We start from the raw sequence: 15,719 nt of genomic DNA, 5'->3' as shown, positions 1-15,719 counted from the left end.
GTCGTGGGATTTGCTTGACAGAGGGGGTGTCATGTAGCTACACAGTTGCTAATTTCCACACTCCACGCTTGGTTGACTTCAAGTAACAGCATGCACAGTGGGGTAACATCCAGAGGGCAGGCAAGCCCCTGTTCTTTAACTCTACACCACAGCGTGCGTTGATGTGCTATACTAATAATTACCTGTCATGAGCTGATTTGTGCTCAGTGATGGCTGCTGAACTGTTGCTGTATGATAAGATGCAGAATTATCTTCCACAGTGGTTTGTTCCAAATTTAAACTGCCACGTTTTTCTCCCTGGTTAACTGTAAACCAGGCAGACAATAGCTGCATTAGCAAAGGTTTAGCTGTAAGCATGGTTGAATCAGGCAGGCTGATTCAGGGTTGGTGAGCAGGCTCAAATTGCCACTGTCAGGCCTTCACTTTCATCCCACACGCTGGCTGTTTCCCAATCAGGGGATGTGGAACCTGTCATGCAGAGTCACAGTGAGAGAACCGAGCCTTTGTTCCCTCACACAGACGCTAATCCTGAGTGTCTGCACAAGTTGGGCTACATTGAGAACTGCTTTAGGATTTTGACTCTTATATGTACGCTAAGCATTTGGATTTGGGTGAACTGATCCAAGAACAGCTTTGGAAGCTCAAAACTGTGCACTTCTTTTATTCAATAAGGTGCATGTTTGTTGGGCCACTGGGTTCTCAACATCAAGATCCTGACATTATCTTTAGTGTCATTCCAGGTACGCATTATCCCACTGTGCTGATCTTGGAAATGCTCCTATCCAAATACTAACCTCTGTCATTAGAGAAATGGCAAAGCAAATCTCAGATCAGCCTGATAAGGAAGCTTCACTGCTGCCTGTATAATTTGTGACTGGGGTGTGGAGTTACCAAGCCTGTTAATCCGCCCGGCGTTGTCCAGGCTAATACACAAACATGCTGTCTTAAATCCCGTAAGATGGGCTGTAATTAAATGTGCTGGAGCGCAGCAGGGCCTGAGACAGTAGTTTGTATTGTAAAAGCGGTGCATTGGCTGTGAAAGCGCCTCGTAGGTTTCCAAAATTTCATCGCTTCAGCTTTTTTTTCTTTTTTTTTCTTTTTTTAAGATGTGGTGTGTTTGTATTGGAGTGAACTGGAATGTAAGCTGCATTGCTTACAGTCTTGACGTCTTCGAGTGCTAGTAATCATTGCTTTGCTGCGATGAAACTCTTCCTCCTCTTCCTTTCCTTCAACATTCCTATTATGGATCCTGGTGGCAGATGTGTAAAACATTTGGACTTCTTTGTAACTAGACAAATCCGCAGTTCAACTACTCCAGTGCCGAGTTCTGAATCCTACGGGACTGAACATGACCAGTTAAGCTTTTCTGCCCTGTAGGCGTGCTGTACAGACAAGCTTTGCCCCGTTATTTATATCCGAGTGGACAGGACCTGGCCTAGCGAGTAAACCTAGAAGCCGCAGGGACCAGACTTCCCTCACTCCCTGCAACCTAGGTCTTTGACTCGCTGCGGTTAAGAAAGCAGCCGGCACCTCCTTGGGTTATGAGACATTGAGCCGCTTGTCAGAGTCTCCCTCTCCAGCTGCCTCTCACCACTCCAGACATGGTGAAGAGCTGTCTCACATGTTTGGCTTTGTTTGAAAGGACTCTGGTTCAGATGGATGGTACATAAACAAGGGGGAGTTGGTTCTGCTTGCCTTGAAGTTTTGATACAATGAGGGAACACCTTAGCTGAGGAATAGCAATATTTCTTCCCCCATATGTCAGCCAAATGTTTAGAAATATCATTTTTATTCTTTAACAAATAGGCAACCAAAGTTTGTGTGTATGTGTGCCTATATCGGTGCGTATTTCTGTAAATGAATGTCACTGTTTGTTTGTCTTGGATCTGTGTACGTGTATGGGAACATGTGTCAGCGACATACTTTCTTTTCAATGCCCATAATGCGTCTCTCAGAACCGTTTTTTTCCCCCCTCAACTCTGTCCCAGCTCCTCCAGCATCTTTGACAATAAGCGGCAGGACTCTACTGGGCTGACAGTGCTGCTACAGAACACCGACCTTGTTGGCGTGCTGCACATGCTGTATTGTATCCTGCTCCACAGCACCGTGCCTGAGCCCCAGTCTGGCAACATGGCGTCATTCCAGGAGCCCTACAGTCCTGCTGTGGTCCAGGTGGCACTTCAGGGTCTGCGCTTCCTCAACAGCTTTGCCCTGCTCGACCTCACTGCCTTCCAGGTACTCTCCCAGTAGTGCTCTGCAGGATAGTGCCAAACCTTTAAATGCCATGCATCAGCATGCAAGTAAGAATGCGTGATAATACTGGTACTGTGACAGTCAGTCATAACACATCAGATTGTTGCATAAGATAAATACATTTTAAACAATATACTGAAGAAATCATCATAGACTTATGGGATCAATGTGAGTATTCAACCAGTGTTGACACATTGACACATTTTTTTAGTTTGTACTCCAGACAGAGCAGAATTGTAATTGTGCACACAGCAGAAACCAATTCCTCCACGTTCTGTTCATTCTAGTGACGCACGATATCAAATATACAGCCAATATATATGGACCGATGGTGATGGATGGTTTTGCTTTCATATTACTGGCTACACTTTACACCCCACTTACAAGGTTAAACAGTTATTCTTATTTCATTTGCTCATTTTATTTGCTTTCCTCCAGGTGAAAGTGTAGTTACTTTTTATCTGACAGGCAAACTCTTCAATTACAGAAAAACAATTTCATACAAATGGGAATCGTCAGCCTAACATTCTGTATATTCATTTGCATTTAGAATAACTCTCCTCAGTTTCAAATAAAGCCAAAAAGTCAAATCACTTTTTACTTTAAAAAGAAATCAGTTTCACATTCTTTCCCATTAAACTTTGAGTAGCTGTACTCAGTTACAATGTCTAAAAGAGAAGGCACCTGTTTTTAATCTAAAAGCTGTGTAGCGAAAATTTATCCTGATTTAATGTTTACTATATATGTATAGCCGGTAAGGGGTAACCTCTTTTTTTCCCCTTTTGATTGACGTTAAACAGTCCGCACCAACCATTTGTCAGGTCTAAACTGTGTGGGGTTTTTTTTGTTTGTTTGTTTTTTTGTTTTTTTTAAATTACCCATGCAGATTATTGGCTAGTTCCTATTTCATCCTTTTCTTTTTTAAATTGCGTGTGTGGTGTTCATCCCAGATGCCATGTATAACGGTCAGTCTCTGTGCACTGCATGGGGAACGTTGTGCAGCACTGTAAAATGCAGCTTTATGACGTAAGAGAGGGTGCGTACACCCTGCTGTCCATCTCCGCTATGAGGTTGGGCTCACTGCAGCCACACTGTCTGGCCAAAACGGTGGTGCAGGGCTTGTTTTTCTTACGCAAAGGGCAAGGCCACAGATTTGCCTTGAGCTAGCGGACAACATGCCATGCTGAGCCCATCCTTCAAGCAGACATTCCGAACAGTGGGGAGAATAAAAAATGATGTCAAAACTCTCCGGGGTTTGTGAATGGACTAGTGAGTATACCTGTGCTCAGGAATTCAGGCAGTAGATTGACCAGCAGGGCTAATGATCTGACCACTGTTCAACGCTCAGCACCACTGGCAGGAGATCAGTATTTCTTCCTAGAACAAAGAGAACCCCGTGGACATAAACACGCTTGACCCCTGACCCCAGACCAGTCATGTTGAAGATTTCGGGTCAGCTATGTGAATGGAGAGCGGCATTAAATGAAGCCTGTCCGGTCGTACGTTAGCCGGCCTGATGAAGAGAAAAGGACGGATTCATGACGGTAAATCACCATGTAAACACTGAGGCGTGAGGGAGGAAATGCGGGAAGTGTATGAATTATTTTAATGGGTTTCAGTAATTACTCACACTTAGTGAGTGCGTGTGTGTGTGCAGGTTCCTCTTCCCTGTGCTCTCCGTCTTGTTCCTTCTATATTTAAAACAGCTGGCAGTCAAAGCAACCCCGCCAAAGTTTTATGAACATTTTAAATAATGCTGTTTTGGGACCATAGTTGTAATCACCTTGTGGTTTACATTAGCGCACAGAGCTGACTAATAGGTTCATCGGAAGAGCTCAACCCCTCCCCTTTCTTCTTCTCTGACACCAAAGAGTCTCTCATTAACATCCCATAGCACTGTTCAACTACTTCTGTATGATCTCTAGCCACTGTAAGAGAAACTCGTAATGGTGGCCTGAGTGTCAGCCTTGTGTTCTATATACTGCAGTATTGCATTAGGGTGATGCTAGTAAGAGAAGAGCCTCAGGTGAGATCAGGCTCAGGTAGTTAACTGAGTTGTTGCAGTGATATGTGGCATGTAATGGAGATTATCGCAAGATGATCACACCCGCAACGGTACTCAATGTTCTGCTCTCATTCTGGTAATTAGCTGTATTTGCTTCATTCATTCCTCTTTATTGTGGACAGAACTGTGGTGGATCCAGAGCCTATCCCAGGACCAATGGGTACAAGGCTGAAATGCACACACTCATTAACACTAAGGGCAATTTAGCGCAATGGTCTGTAGTTTTTGGACAGTAGGAGGAAACTAGAGAACCTTCAGGAAACCTATGTAGGTATGGGAAGAACGATGAAAATTCCACACAAACATTAATGTGAGCTCAGAATGGTTGAACTGGTGACCCTGGAGCTGTGAGATGGCAACACTACCCACTGCACCAAGAATGTCAAGAAGTTAAGGCCCGTTCACACCAAGGACAATAACTTGAACGATAAAGATATAGTTCTAAATGTAAAAGAATAGCAGAGTCCACACTATAACGATAACGACACAGAGAAACGATATCGTTGGAATCACTTTCAGAACCATTTTTTCATCCAGCTGATGAACAATAAAAACAGTGACAGCAAATCAGAATCCGTCCTGCTTTAAAGAGCTCGAGCATTTAAAGCAGCAGATGACGTAACTACAGCGCACGCTTAGAATAAACGGAGCCATATCGTGCGTTGGTGTGGACACTAATATAGTTATTGTTATAGTTATCATTCTTGGCGTGAACGGGTCTTTAGACTTACCTGTGTTTGCATTAGTTAACCTGCAGCTATTGGAGTTACATGTTAGTATATATGCATGTTGTCAGTCTAGGCATTTGAAGCTGCATTAATATGAAATGTGTATGTAAATCCTACATCAGCCCTGTTACTTTGGTATTATTCAGGTATTGTTGTTTGTGCCTGCTTACTCAGACCTTCCATCCCCAACTCTCACACCCCACAGCTAATGTCAGTAGTCTCAGTGCTGACCCTGAGGCGCTTTGTCATACTGACATGTTTAATAAATACTGTCTGTGGCTCGGCTGATAGCATCTCCTCTATAGGGAGACTGGGGGGTCTGGAGTGGGACCTCTCTGTCTCCAGAGCTGTGGAAAGACTCTCACAAGTCCTCCTCAACAACCCCAACTTGTTTTTCATCCACTTTAAAACACTAGTTATCTTCTTCTGCTCTAAAATGTACCATGTGTCTTGTACATAAACAGTTTAGAGTAGTCCAGTTAGGTTCAAGTACGAGTAGTCCTTTTAAACTGATGGTCAGGTAACCACTGACCTTTATCTGCTTCCTAATTTCATTTGCCAGGTTCTGATCTTAATAAACATGTGGTGATGTGTGATCTGTGACTGATGCGCTTGAAAATGATTACTTCTACTATTGTTGCTGTTTTTCAGTCTGTTTTGGGAGCTGAGGGATTGTCTCTGGCCTTTAGACACATCGTGAGCTCTCTGCTGTGGTACTGCTCACAGAACAGCTCAGAGGAACTGCTGCATGAGGTCATCATCTGTGTAGGCTACTTCACCGTCAACCACCCGGACAACCAGGTAAGCATAGTGTGGACTGATAAACACAACAGGCTATTGAAGTTGTAAGAAGAAAAAGCCCATTACCATTACAGTTCCCAGTGGGGGTCTGTTATAGATCTAACATTGCTAAAAGCTGGCAGTTTATTATTGTTTATATGCAAACTGTTTCTGCTTCCTGATGAACCTGAAAATGTAAAAACTGTCATTGAAAACACACAAATGGAAAGCTGAAATCGGAAAAACTGAGCGTATGTATTTTAGTACATTTACAGCTTGTGTATAATAATAAAAACCAAACAACATATCGGGAATAAAACACAGCAGGCCATGCTCTTGTAGGAAAATAATCATTGCCAGGATGGAGTGTTGTGGCCTGATGCAAAGCAGAGTAACTGCTTTGCCCCCCCCCCCCCCCCCCCCCCCGAGAATTATTTTCCTATAACAGCACAGAATGAAGTGTTGTATTTCTCTTGTACCACAGCAATTTGCCAGCAGTTGCCATTATTAATTTAATAATGAATGGCACTTTGTGCTTTTCAACCATTCATGATATATAGCATTTATATGAATTTTATATTGAAGCATATGTTAGAGCGAGGCTACATGATTGCATGTCAGTTTCTGCTGTTTGTCTGAAGGGCCTTGAATAAAAGTATTTTTGTTAGTCACTAACAGAGTTAATCTCTTTAAGCACAGAAATGAAAATAAAACACCAGGGGGACATCAGAGTCACTGTCTATCTAAAGCCTGTCATCTAGCAGAGTCAGTCTGTGGAAGTTTATTTTACCCTTATTTTACTAACAGAATCAGATAAAATCAAGCAAAGGAGACCTGGCCAAGAACTTTGCTTAGTTTGACTTCTGATTAGATTTGGGATTTTCTTTCTTTATGTATACACACCCATCAGCCATAACATTAAAACCACCTGCTTAATATTGTGTAGGTCCCCTTGTGCTGCCAAAACAGCTCTGACCCGCTGATGCATGCACGCCAAAAAAGACCCCTGAAGGTGTGATGTGGTCTCTGGCACCACGTCTTGTAGGTTGCGAGGTGGGGCCTCAATTGATCGGACTTATTTGTCCAGCACATCCCACAGATGCTCGTTGGATTGAGATCTGGGGAATTTGGAGGCCAAGTCAACACTTTGAACTCTTTATCATGTTCCTGAAACCATTCCTGAACAATTTTTGCAGTGTGGCAGGGCGTATTATCCTGCTGAAAGAAGCCATAGTGAATACTGTTGCCATGGAGGGGTGTACTTTGTCTGCGGCAATGTTTAGGTAGGTGGTACGTGTCAAAGTAACATAAATGCCAGGACCCAGGGTTTCCCAGCAGAACATTGCCTAGAGCATCACACTGCCTCTACCACTTCTTGCCTTCTTCCCATAGTGCATCCTGGTGCCATCTCTTCCCCAGGTAAGCGACGCACATGCACCTGGCTGTCCACATTATGTAAAAGAAAATGTGATTCATCAGACCAAGCCACCTTCATCCATTGCTCCATGGTCCAGTTCGGATGCACGCATGCCCCATTGTCTGTGGCTATGCAGCTAGCTGTAATGTACTGTGTTCTTCCACCTTTCTATCATAGCCAGCGTTGACTTTTTCAGCAATGTGTGCTAAAGTAGCTCTTCTGTCGGACCAGACAGGCTAGCATTTGCTCTCCATGCGCGTCAGTGAGCCTTGGGCCCCCATGACCAAGACCTGCTGTTTTGCAGATGCTCTGACCCAGGTGTCTAGTCTTCACAATTTGGCTTAAGTCAAAGTCGCTCAGATCCTTTACACTTGCCCATTTTTCCTGCTTCCAAAACATCAACTTTGAGAACTGATTGTTCACTTGCTGCCTAATATATCCCAACCCTTGACAAGTGCCTTTTGTAACAAGAAAATCAATGTTATTCACTTCACCTGTCAGTGTTTTTAATGTTATGGCTGATCAGAATGTGTGTGGGTGGGGGTGTGAAATACATACATACAATATATTTTTTATATATATATATATATATATATATATATATATATATATATATATATATATATAATATATAATATATATATATATATATATATATATATATATATATAAAATATATAACAATACAAACGATGTGAGATCAGTGTAAGGCCAGTGTGAGAAACATGTGAGGCCAGTTTGAGAACAGTGTGTGGTTTAAGTATTTATACAGTACTTCACTTCTAATATCTAAAAAAAAAAAAAAAAATTGCGGTTAAAAATGGCTGTGTGTTTCAGCCCGTCAGGCACTGTGTTGTTGACGTTAATCTTAAGGATGTCGGCAAATGTGAGTCATTTTAAAATGACCTTTCTGTGATCAACAGCTGTCTTGTATACAGGTCATGGAAAAAGTTCTGGAGATGTCTTGTCAAAAAATATTTCCTAAAAAGAGTGTGAACTCTGAGACAACAGAGTTGCCAGGTCTGGTAATATTTTTAATGCTACTTGTAGTTGAAAAAATTACAAAAGTTATTAAAATTACAAAAGTTAAGCTGTGTTGTTTGTGTGTGGTGAAGGTACAGTTAAGCTTCTGTAAGCTGTTTATTAGATCATGAGTCAGATGTGCTTTTCTCCATACAAACACCTGATACAAATGCTGAATAATGTAGCAGCTATGGCACCTCTGTGCCATGTTCTGCCCTACCGCATGGACAGGTTTGTGGTTTTATTCTTGGCATTCAGTCTGCTCCTTGTTGGAGTTTTAGCAAGAGACAGAACATGCAGGCGTGGATCACGTATCAGTGAGGTACTATATGGAGCTTACTGCCAGATACATGGCTGTGACAACACTTCACTCACTCCTCCAGGCTTCAGTTGTGTGAGTCTCCTGAGCATTGACCGTCCTCATGGGGAGGGTCAGAGTCCCAGCAATTTATGGGCTTATTAAAGATTCTAATTTAAAACATTTTTGCTGTTAATTAAAAAAAACTGCCTCTCTTTTTATTGCAGTTCAGTTCTCCTCTGCCACTCCAATCCAATTTAATTATTTTGATGTATGCAATTAGCATTCGTTGGCCATTGTTGGGCTGATTTGCATATTATATTGGATAATTGAATGAGGGCTGATGATTGAATTAAAGGGAGGAGTGACAGATGATTAGGCTTTGTGTTCAGATAGGGGGAAAGTTAACACAACGACCAGGCTGGGGAATACGCCGTTTTGCATATTCATGTGTTCCCAGCCCACTTTGCTAATTTGAAAACTGCTCTGTGGGAAAGTCTTTAAACGTTCCAGGACACAAGCTGGCTTTCCATGTTGCAGTTTGGCTGAGCTTCATATATTATTTATTTATTTATTTATTTATTTATTTATTTATTATTAAAAGAATTCCACCGCTATTGGCAGATGAAAGAAAGAGCAGAATGTTTTATTTGAATTTGCACAGTTTCTCAAACACTGTTCGGCATTCAGTTTATGCAGATCACAGTGTGAAATGTATGTTACTCTTGTATTAATCTTTAAAAATCTGACAGCTGAGATGCTTGGCAATGGCTCAGAGATTGCTGTGTGAACATGGGACTTCTTGTGCAGTATAAATGATGGGTTTGCCTGGGCTGTGGCCTTTCTCAGGCTAGTGTAAGCACAGGCAGAACACAAAGGCGGCGCTGACCCCAGACTCCTGACTCAGACCACTGATTCAGTGCCAGCACACCCGCCTGTGTTTATACGTGTCCGTCTGAGAAATAATACAGCTCATAACAGCAGCACAGGCTTTGAGGAGCTATGTGCATTGTATACCCTGCCTACTCAGAGCTTGCGTGTGCGAGTGACACATATACTGTGCTGGTGGCTGTGAAGTGTTTGTATTCGGGTCCCATAATGGCTCATGTTTGATTGTGTCTATGCTTTAAGACTTTACATGAAAGCTTGCCATTTGTCAAGCTTCTCTGGTTCTGAATGGAGGCTCAGTTGAGTAAAAATAACAATTCATTTGTATTAGATTTTAAAGATAAAAGTGACGTTTGTGATGCATGCCCGCAATTTATGAGTCACTCAACATCTGTTAAAGATCCTTTTTGATCACTTTTTCTGCATTCTCTCATGTCTGGAAAGCAGCCAAACAGCGTTACTCACTGGTACATCCGATAAAAAGGACCAAAGACAACCTCGTCCTTTGCATTATCGGTATCCATGTACTGCAGTCCTAGTGTTTCGGCCTCTGCCGAAGGACAACAAGGCATTGGTGAACAAGCTGTTTAATGCAGACAGCCACTTTTTAACATGGCACTTCTTTGAAAGAGCCAGGCTGAAACAGTCCACTACACTCATCTCTACTTATCTCCCACTCTCTCCTGCTCTTTGCCACATACAGTGCTATCTGCACTTCTTTCATACTCTCATCATATATTAACACAGCTCAGCGCTGGCTCTCTAATCCACAGCTAAACTGATGTTGAAATGCCGGCTTCAACAGTTTATTATTGCAGAGATAACTCAACCCTTTGGGCCTTGTTGCTGGCGAGAGTACTGTAGTAAACACAGGCACGGCGGTGGCTGTACCGTCCAGCCTCCGAGTGTCAGCAGAGAGGATGAAGCTTCTGCCAAACACCATGTATGATTTACACACATCATCATCAGAAAACTGCGGTTTAACACACTCGAGTATTATGTATTGGGGGTTCTTTTTTTTCTGGATTTCTTTTTCATTTTCTGTTTGCCTGCCCATAAATCTCTCAAAATTTAGGGCCCCATTTAGGTCTAATGCTGGGTTTGAGTGCCGTCCAGGTCAGATGGGCTCATGGTGAAGATCTCCCAGAGAGATTATCTTTCAAAGTTTCAAAGTTGACGCTTGATTCATTCAGGCAACGGTAATAAATCACTGATCATTTGCCCTTTTTTTCCCCCCCAAACAAACAGAGCTCTTAATCCTGTTTGGTTAAGAGGAACGTTTTTCTCATTTTGAGAAATGTTAACAAACCGGTCTCTTTTTATTACGCTATTTTGTTCGGAATAATTATGCCCCTGCACTGAGTGCCGTCACCGAGTCTGGACAGACGGAGGCTTGGTGACGTTCTTTGTACGTTCTGTCTGTGGGTGGTAGTCTTTGTTCGCATAGGTCTCACTAGTCGTAACGTCCTGTCTTGAGTGCCTCTTGAGCATCCTCATGAGTCGTTTACCCTTTACTCTTATCTATGAGAGGTCTGTAACCCCTCCTTTTTAACATTAGACTGTCCACACACATACACACAAACCCATGCAACTTTATCTCTCAACTTAAAATTGTCATATTCAGTAAATACATTTGAAATAAGATAAAAGTGCGTTTTTGTAGTTGTTTCCTCTGTGTGTCCTGATTACAAGAAGTTACACTGAACGCTCTGCATTGCATTTAACCTGTACATTTGAGTCTTGGAGCCTCACTCTTATCAACACTCCATCAAAGAACAAACCCGACCGGCTCAGGTCTCCTTCCTCTTCACCTTGAGCTATTTGGAGCCTGTGTTTGCGTTTCGGTGCATTAACTTTACACTCCCTTTGTTTTCAGTGGACAGGCCGGGAATTATGTAATAGACTTGCCGTAAAAACGTGGCTCTGTTTGAGAATCCCAAATGCTCTGTATTTAAGAAAACACAGGCCAGGCCTGGCCTCTCGGCTTCTTTATGACCATCTCTGCTTAAGCATGGGGGATGCAGGAGTTCAAAAGCCCACCAGTGCTTTTATGATGTCAGAGGCTGAATAAGATACCTAGACGCTGCTGTAGGACTACGGTTCGTGAGCCATTTCTTTCCAGCAGGAATCTGGAGCATTTACAGGACGGCTGGCACTAACCTCTGCTCTCTCCATGCTGTACGTCTCTCTGCTGCGGACACTTGAGGGGGGAAAATTTGTTTAGGTGTGTGAAGATGGAGTACCGTATGCTAGGGGATTATGAGGCGGCTGCTTGATTTGTGGACGGAATGTCCGCGCAGATCCAGGCCTACAGCCCAGTGTGCGCGCGTGCGCACACACACACACACACACACACACACACACACACATAGTCTCACATGCACTCCTACACTCTTAAACAACATCCTTTCTGAAGTTCAGAACGCCTTGGTTTATTAACAGCAAGTGCCAAGTTCTAGTGAAGTTACTGTAAGCTGAGGTAATGTCAGCACTATGAAGCATTATACTATGTAACAGTCTACTAACAGAAAAGGACAAGATCATGCATCTATACGGCTCCTGAATTTAGTCCAGGAGTGATGATAGAGATTATTTCAGTCCTTCCTGGGCTTATTAAAGAAAAAAAAAACCCTTCTCAGCCTTTCCACTCCATTTTGACATTGCACAGCTCTACCATTGAAAACAACCAGATCTTTTCGAATGATTGCTTAATTCAGTTTCACTGCTATGGTGGTGCAGGAAATTCACTTTTTTCCCAACTTTTTTCCTTCATTCCTGAGGGAAACACTCATTAATTACATGTCAGAGAGAAACCACTGTATCATGGTGTTTGGTCAGCACATGCTGGTGGGCTCGCAGATCTGAAATGAGTTGGCGGTCAGCTGTTTTGAGCTTTTAGTACCATTAAAGGGACTCCGTGGTGATTTGTTTTAGGCACTCAGTAAAGCATCTTTAAACAGTCCCTCCTGCAGCATGACATCGCCTGAGAACCTTTGAACGCTGCTGTAGGACTACACTGTGTAGGGCCTTCACCTTGAAATGATAAAAGGGGTGAGTTATCGCTTTGTTTATCATGCTCTTAAACCCCTTGAAGTGCATTATTAAAGGACAGAATGCATTGGAAAGAGTATTGTTAAGACTATTTTTACAAATCTTGTAAATCTTGGTAATTTATGTCGCCTGGTGCTACGGGAATTTCATCTCACCCTTCTGGTTTGCATTTAGGGTTGAGCCGCACTGGAGGCTAGCGTGTATTGGGACGTAGGTGGTTGAGGGGGTAATTGGTTCTTTCTCTTTCTCCCTCTCTATCTTCCACTCACTCTGTCTCACCTGTGGGGATTTACTGCGATGACCTCCCAGCTCCCCGGCCTTGCCAGGTTCTCAGACTTGAGGCGAAGGCCTCCGGCACCAGGAGCTGAGCCTGTGCTTTAATCAGGTCTGGGTTGTGAGCGATTTGATTTTAATGCTGGGGGGGCCGGATGTGATGGTGTGATTGACTGTCGTGCTGAGGGGAGGTGGGATGTCGGTGGTGAGTAACACCATTAATGGTATTGCTTCATTTCTTAAAGTGGCAGAAGCAGTGTGTGTGTGACCATGCGCTGGGTCTACCCTCCCAGCCCTCCACCTTTGCCCTAGTCATCCCCTTTTGTTTCCTCTCGCCCTCTGATTCGCAGCTACTTATCTGCCCACACCCCATGATATTACCGCTGTGTGAACTTCAGTGTGCACATTGATCGCTTCAGGCATTTTTTCGGGCATAACTCTGTTATCGTGATAATCACCGTGTGTCAGTTTCCTCTACAAGTGAAGTGAGGCAGTGTGACTCAGTAGGCTGAGCGTCTGCTCTCGACCGACTGAGAGGAGCCCAAAAGTGTTCCGTGCACGCTTGTGCCACAGAGGGGAGGTGCTGAGGCATCCTTAGCTGAGTTTATGGTGTGTAATTGTGTAGTGGGGAGGCTGTGCCCTCTGTTTCTCCTCTTAATGGCTGTTTGTGTGTTGTATTTAGACTCAGATTTATGTGTGGGAGGGGCGCAAGGCGAGGCTCTGATTTACTGCTAGGGGTGGTATTTGCTGGATATGTGTATGTGCGCACACGTTCTGCCTGTATGTTCCAGGTGATCGTGCAGTCTGGCCGGCAGCCCAGCGTGCTGCAGAAACTGTGTCAGCTGCCGTTCCAGTACTTCAGCCACCCGCACCTCATCAAAGTGCTCTTCCCCTCACTAATCAGCGCCTGCTACAACAACCAGCAGAACAAAGTCATCCTACAGCAGGAGATGAGCTGTGTGCTCCTGGCCACATTCATACAGGTACATTACAGGTTCTCATACCGAAAACACACGCATCCATGCATCTGTAGCTAGAGATACATTGATATTACTCAAAGTAAAAGACTGACTCATGCAAATTTTCACACGGTTATATGAATTGCCTACGTACTTCCCTTATTCTTTAGGGGTTGTTTTTTTTTTTTTTTTTTTTAAACTAGTCTTATTTATAAATCATACCACATTCTAGATCTTAAATAATCATGCCGGTGCAGCTGAGGTTTGTCTTCCCGTCTCACCTGCAGCACGTCCTCTGACCTGTAAAGCCCCCTGTCCTCCCACACACACACCTTTCCACTGTTTCTGCACAATGTCAACATTTGACTCTTATCTCTCTGAACTCCAGTTTTGTTCCTGCCCTTTTGTTTTTTTTGCCGCTCTCGTTACCCTCCTTTTTCCAAAGAAGCAGCCTCTACTGCAAAGATGGATGGCTTCCTCTGTCGATTTGGGTGGATTTACCTGCCACCGGTTGAGCCTCTTGTAAACAGGCCGACTCCTTCATCTTCCCCCTGACAGTCTTCCCTGCACTGGCCCACTACCTAGATTATTTATGCGGAGATTAGTGCTCACTTCGACAAGGACGGGCGATTGTCATTCCATTCAAACAATGAGAAGATACACAGCATCCTGTACCACAGTGTGTGATGGTTCTGTTGACTTGTTTTACAAAGAACAGTAGTTTGTGAAGTTTGGGTAAAACCAGGATTGCTGCTGATGTTTTATTCTTCCCATGACTGCAAAGGTATCGCAGTACAGTAATGTATAGTGCATAATATGCCTTACATAATCTATACCATACAGCGGGTCTTTACACATTTTTGATGCTAAATGGAACTTGCTAACATACATAGAATTACTAATCAAGGAAATTTAGACACACAAGACCTAAAAAAAAAAATTTTTTCAGACACACAAGACCTAAAAAAATATTTTTTCTAACATAAGTTACCAACATGAGCACTGTTAGTGATGCAAAACAGCTGCCATTCAGGAAAAACTTACTGTATTTCTCTGGCAGATGGGACGATCCCAGTATTTCTACACTTTCTGGTTGATTGGATAGAAGTCCACAGTTTTATCTATAACAAATGGAAAAACAGATCTTTGATTTGTTTATTTGGGTTCCAAACAGGCACAATACTGATCGTGTAAAAAATAAAAAAGTATATATATAAAAAAAAAAAAAAAAGGTTCCTTTGACTTAATTCGGGGTGTTGCAGTTGCAGACTTACTGTGTTTTGTTTTGTTTTTCCTGTAGGATTGTGCCTCCAGTGAGAAACAGACTGACAACAAGCCCTCACAACAAGGTGAGTCATCTCAGACTTAATGAGCTTTATTTTATCCATTTTTCAGCTTCATTGCTGGGTAGCCAACTATCATTTGTGTAATTATCTGAATATTATTATATATTATTGCCTGTCAGAGATTACATTTCCATGCCCCTCCCCCAAACAATTAACCTTATCATTACATAATAAATTCATTTTAACCATTTGTACAATTCAAATGAATTGCAGGTAATGGCTGTTTATTTAATCTCCGTGAGAAACGCTGAAGGTTTTTATTTTATTATTTTTTGTTCAGTTGTGTATTCAGCGAGATTCTCTCTCCACTTCTCTTATCCACAGAGAGGAGCTGTGCTCTTCCAGATTACTGTGAGCTGTCCAACCGCTTCCCCCGAGATCAATGGGACTCAGCACTTCAGTTCTTCCTCAACAAGCAGGAAGAGTAAGCTAGACGAGTGTACACACTGGAATACACACAGAGTGTGTGCTCCGGAGCAGTACACAGCGGAGTACGGACTATTATGTGGTCATTTGTACCAGCACATTTGCTCTAAGCACAACATCAAAAAACTTTCACTACACATCGTTTCAATTACTGTACGTGGGCTTTTAGCCAAGTCTGACAAGTATATGCCTGCATGTAGCAACTGATTTTT

The 15,719-nt window shown here is 42.9% G+C and overlaps 2 protein-coding genes across 6 annotated transcripts in view; one reads left to right on the top strand and one right to left on the bottom strand.

Moving 5' to 3' along the window:
- scaper (S-phase cyclin A-associated protein in the ER) overlaps positions 1-15,719 on the top strand; it is a 93,282-nt gene that overhangs the window by 76,817 nt on the left and 746 nt on the right. For 4 of the 5 annotated variants that reach the window (XM_047159776.2, XM_047159778.2, XM_047159777.2 and 1 more), the window contains 5 exons: positions 1,989-2,235; positions 5,698-5,847; positions 13,568-13,759; positions 15,036-15,084; positions 15,406-15,719. The exon at positions 15,406-15,719 is cut by the window's right edge and continues 746 nt beyond it. In XM_047159776.2, coding sequence (XP_047015732.1) covers positions 1,989-2,235; positions 5,698-5,847; positions 13,568-13,759; positions 15,036-15,084; positions 15,406-15,509 — 742 coding nt within the window. In that variant the 3' untranslated portion in view covers positions 15,510-15,719. The remainder of the gene's footprint in view (positions 1-1,988; positions 2,236-5,697; positions 5,848-13,567; positions 13,760-15,035; positions 15,085-15,405) is intronic. The other variant, XM_053685479.1, reaches the window with a different exon arrangement.
- isl2a (ISL LIM homeobox 2a) overlaps positions 2,115-15,719 on the bottom strand; it is a 24,824-nt gene continuing 11,219 nt past the window's right edge. The window contains exons 7-8 of the transcript XR_001814669.3: positions 14,780-14,856; positions 2,115-2,254 (exon numbers count right to left, since the gene is read on the bottom strand). The gene's annotated coding sequence lies outside the window, so the exon portion shown is untranslated. The remainder of the gene's footprint in view (positions 2,255-14,779; positions 14,857-15,719) is intronic.

This window comes from Ictalurus punctatus, chromosome 14, assembly GCF_001660625.3.
Source record: "Ictalurus punctatus breed USDA103 chromosome 14, Coco_2.0, whole genome shotgun sequence".
Lineage (NCBI taxonomy): Eukaryota > Metazoa > Chordata > Actinopteri > Siluriformes > Ictaluridae > Ictalurus > Ictalurus punctatus.
Note: the sequence above shows the minus strand (reverse complement) of the source record. Positions and strands in the feature narration are given on the sequence as shown.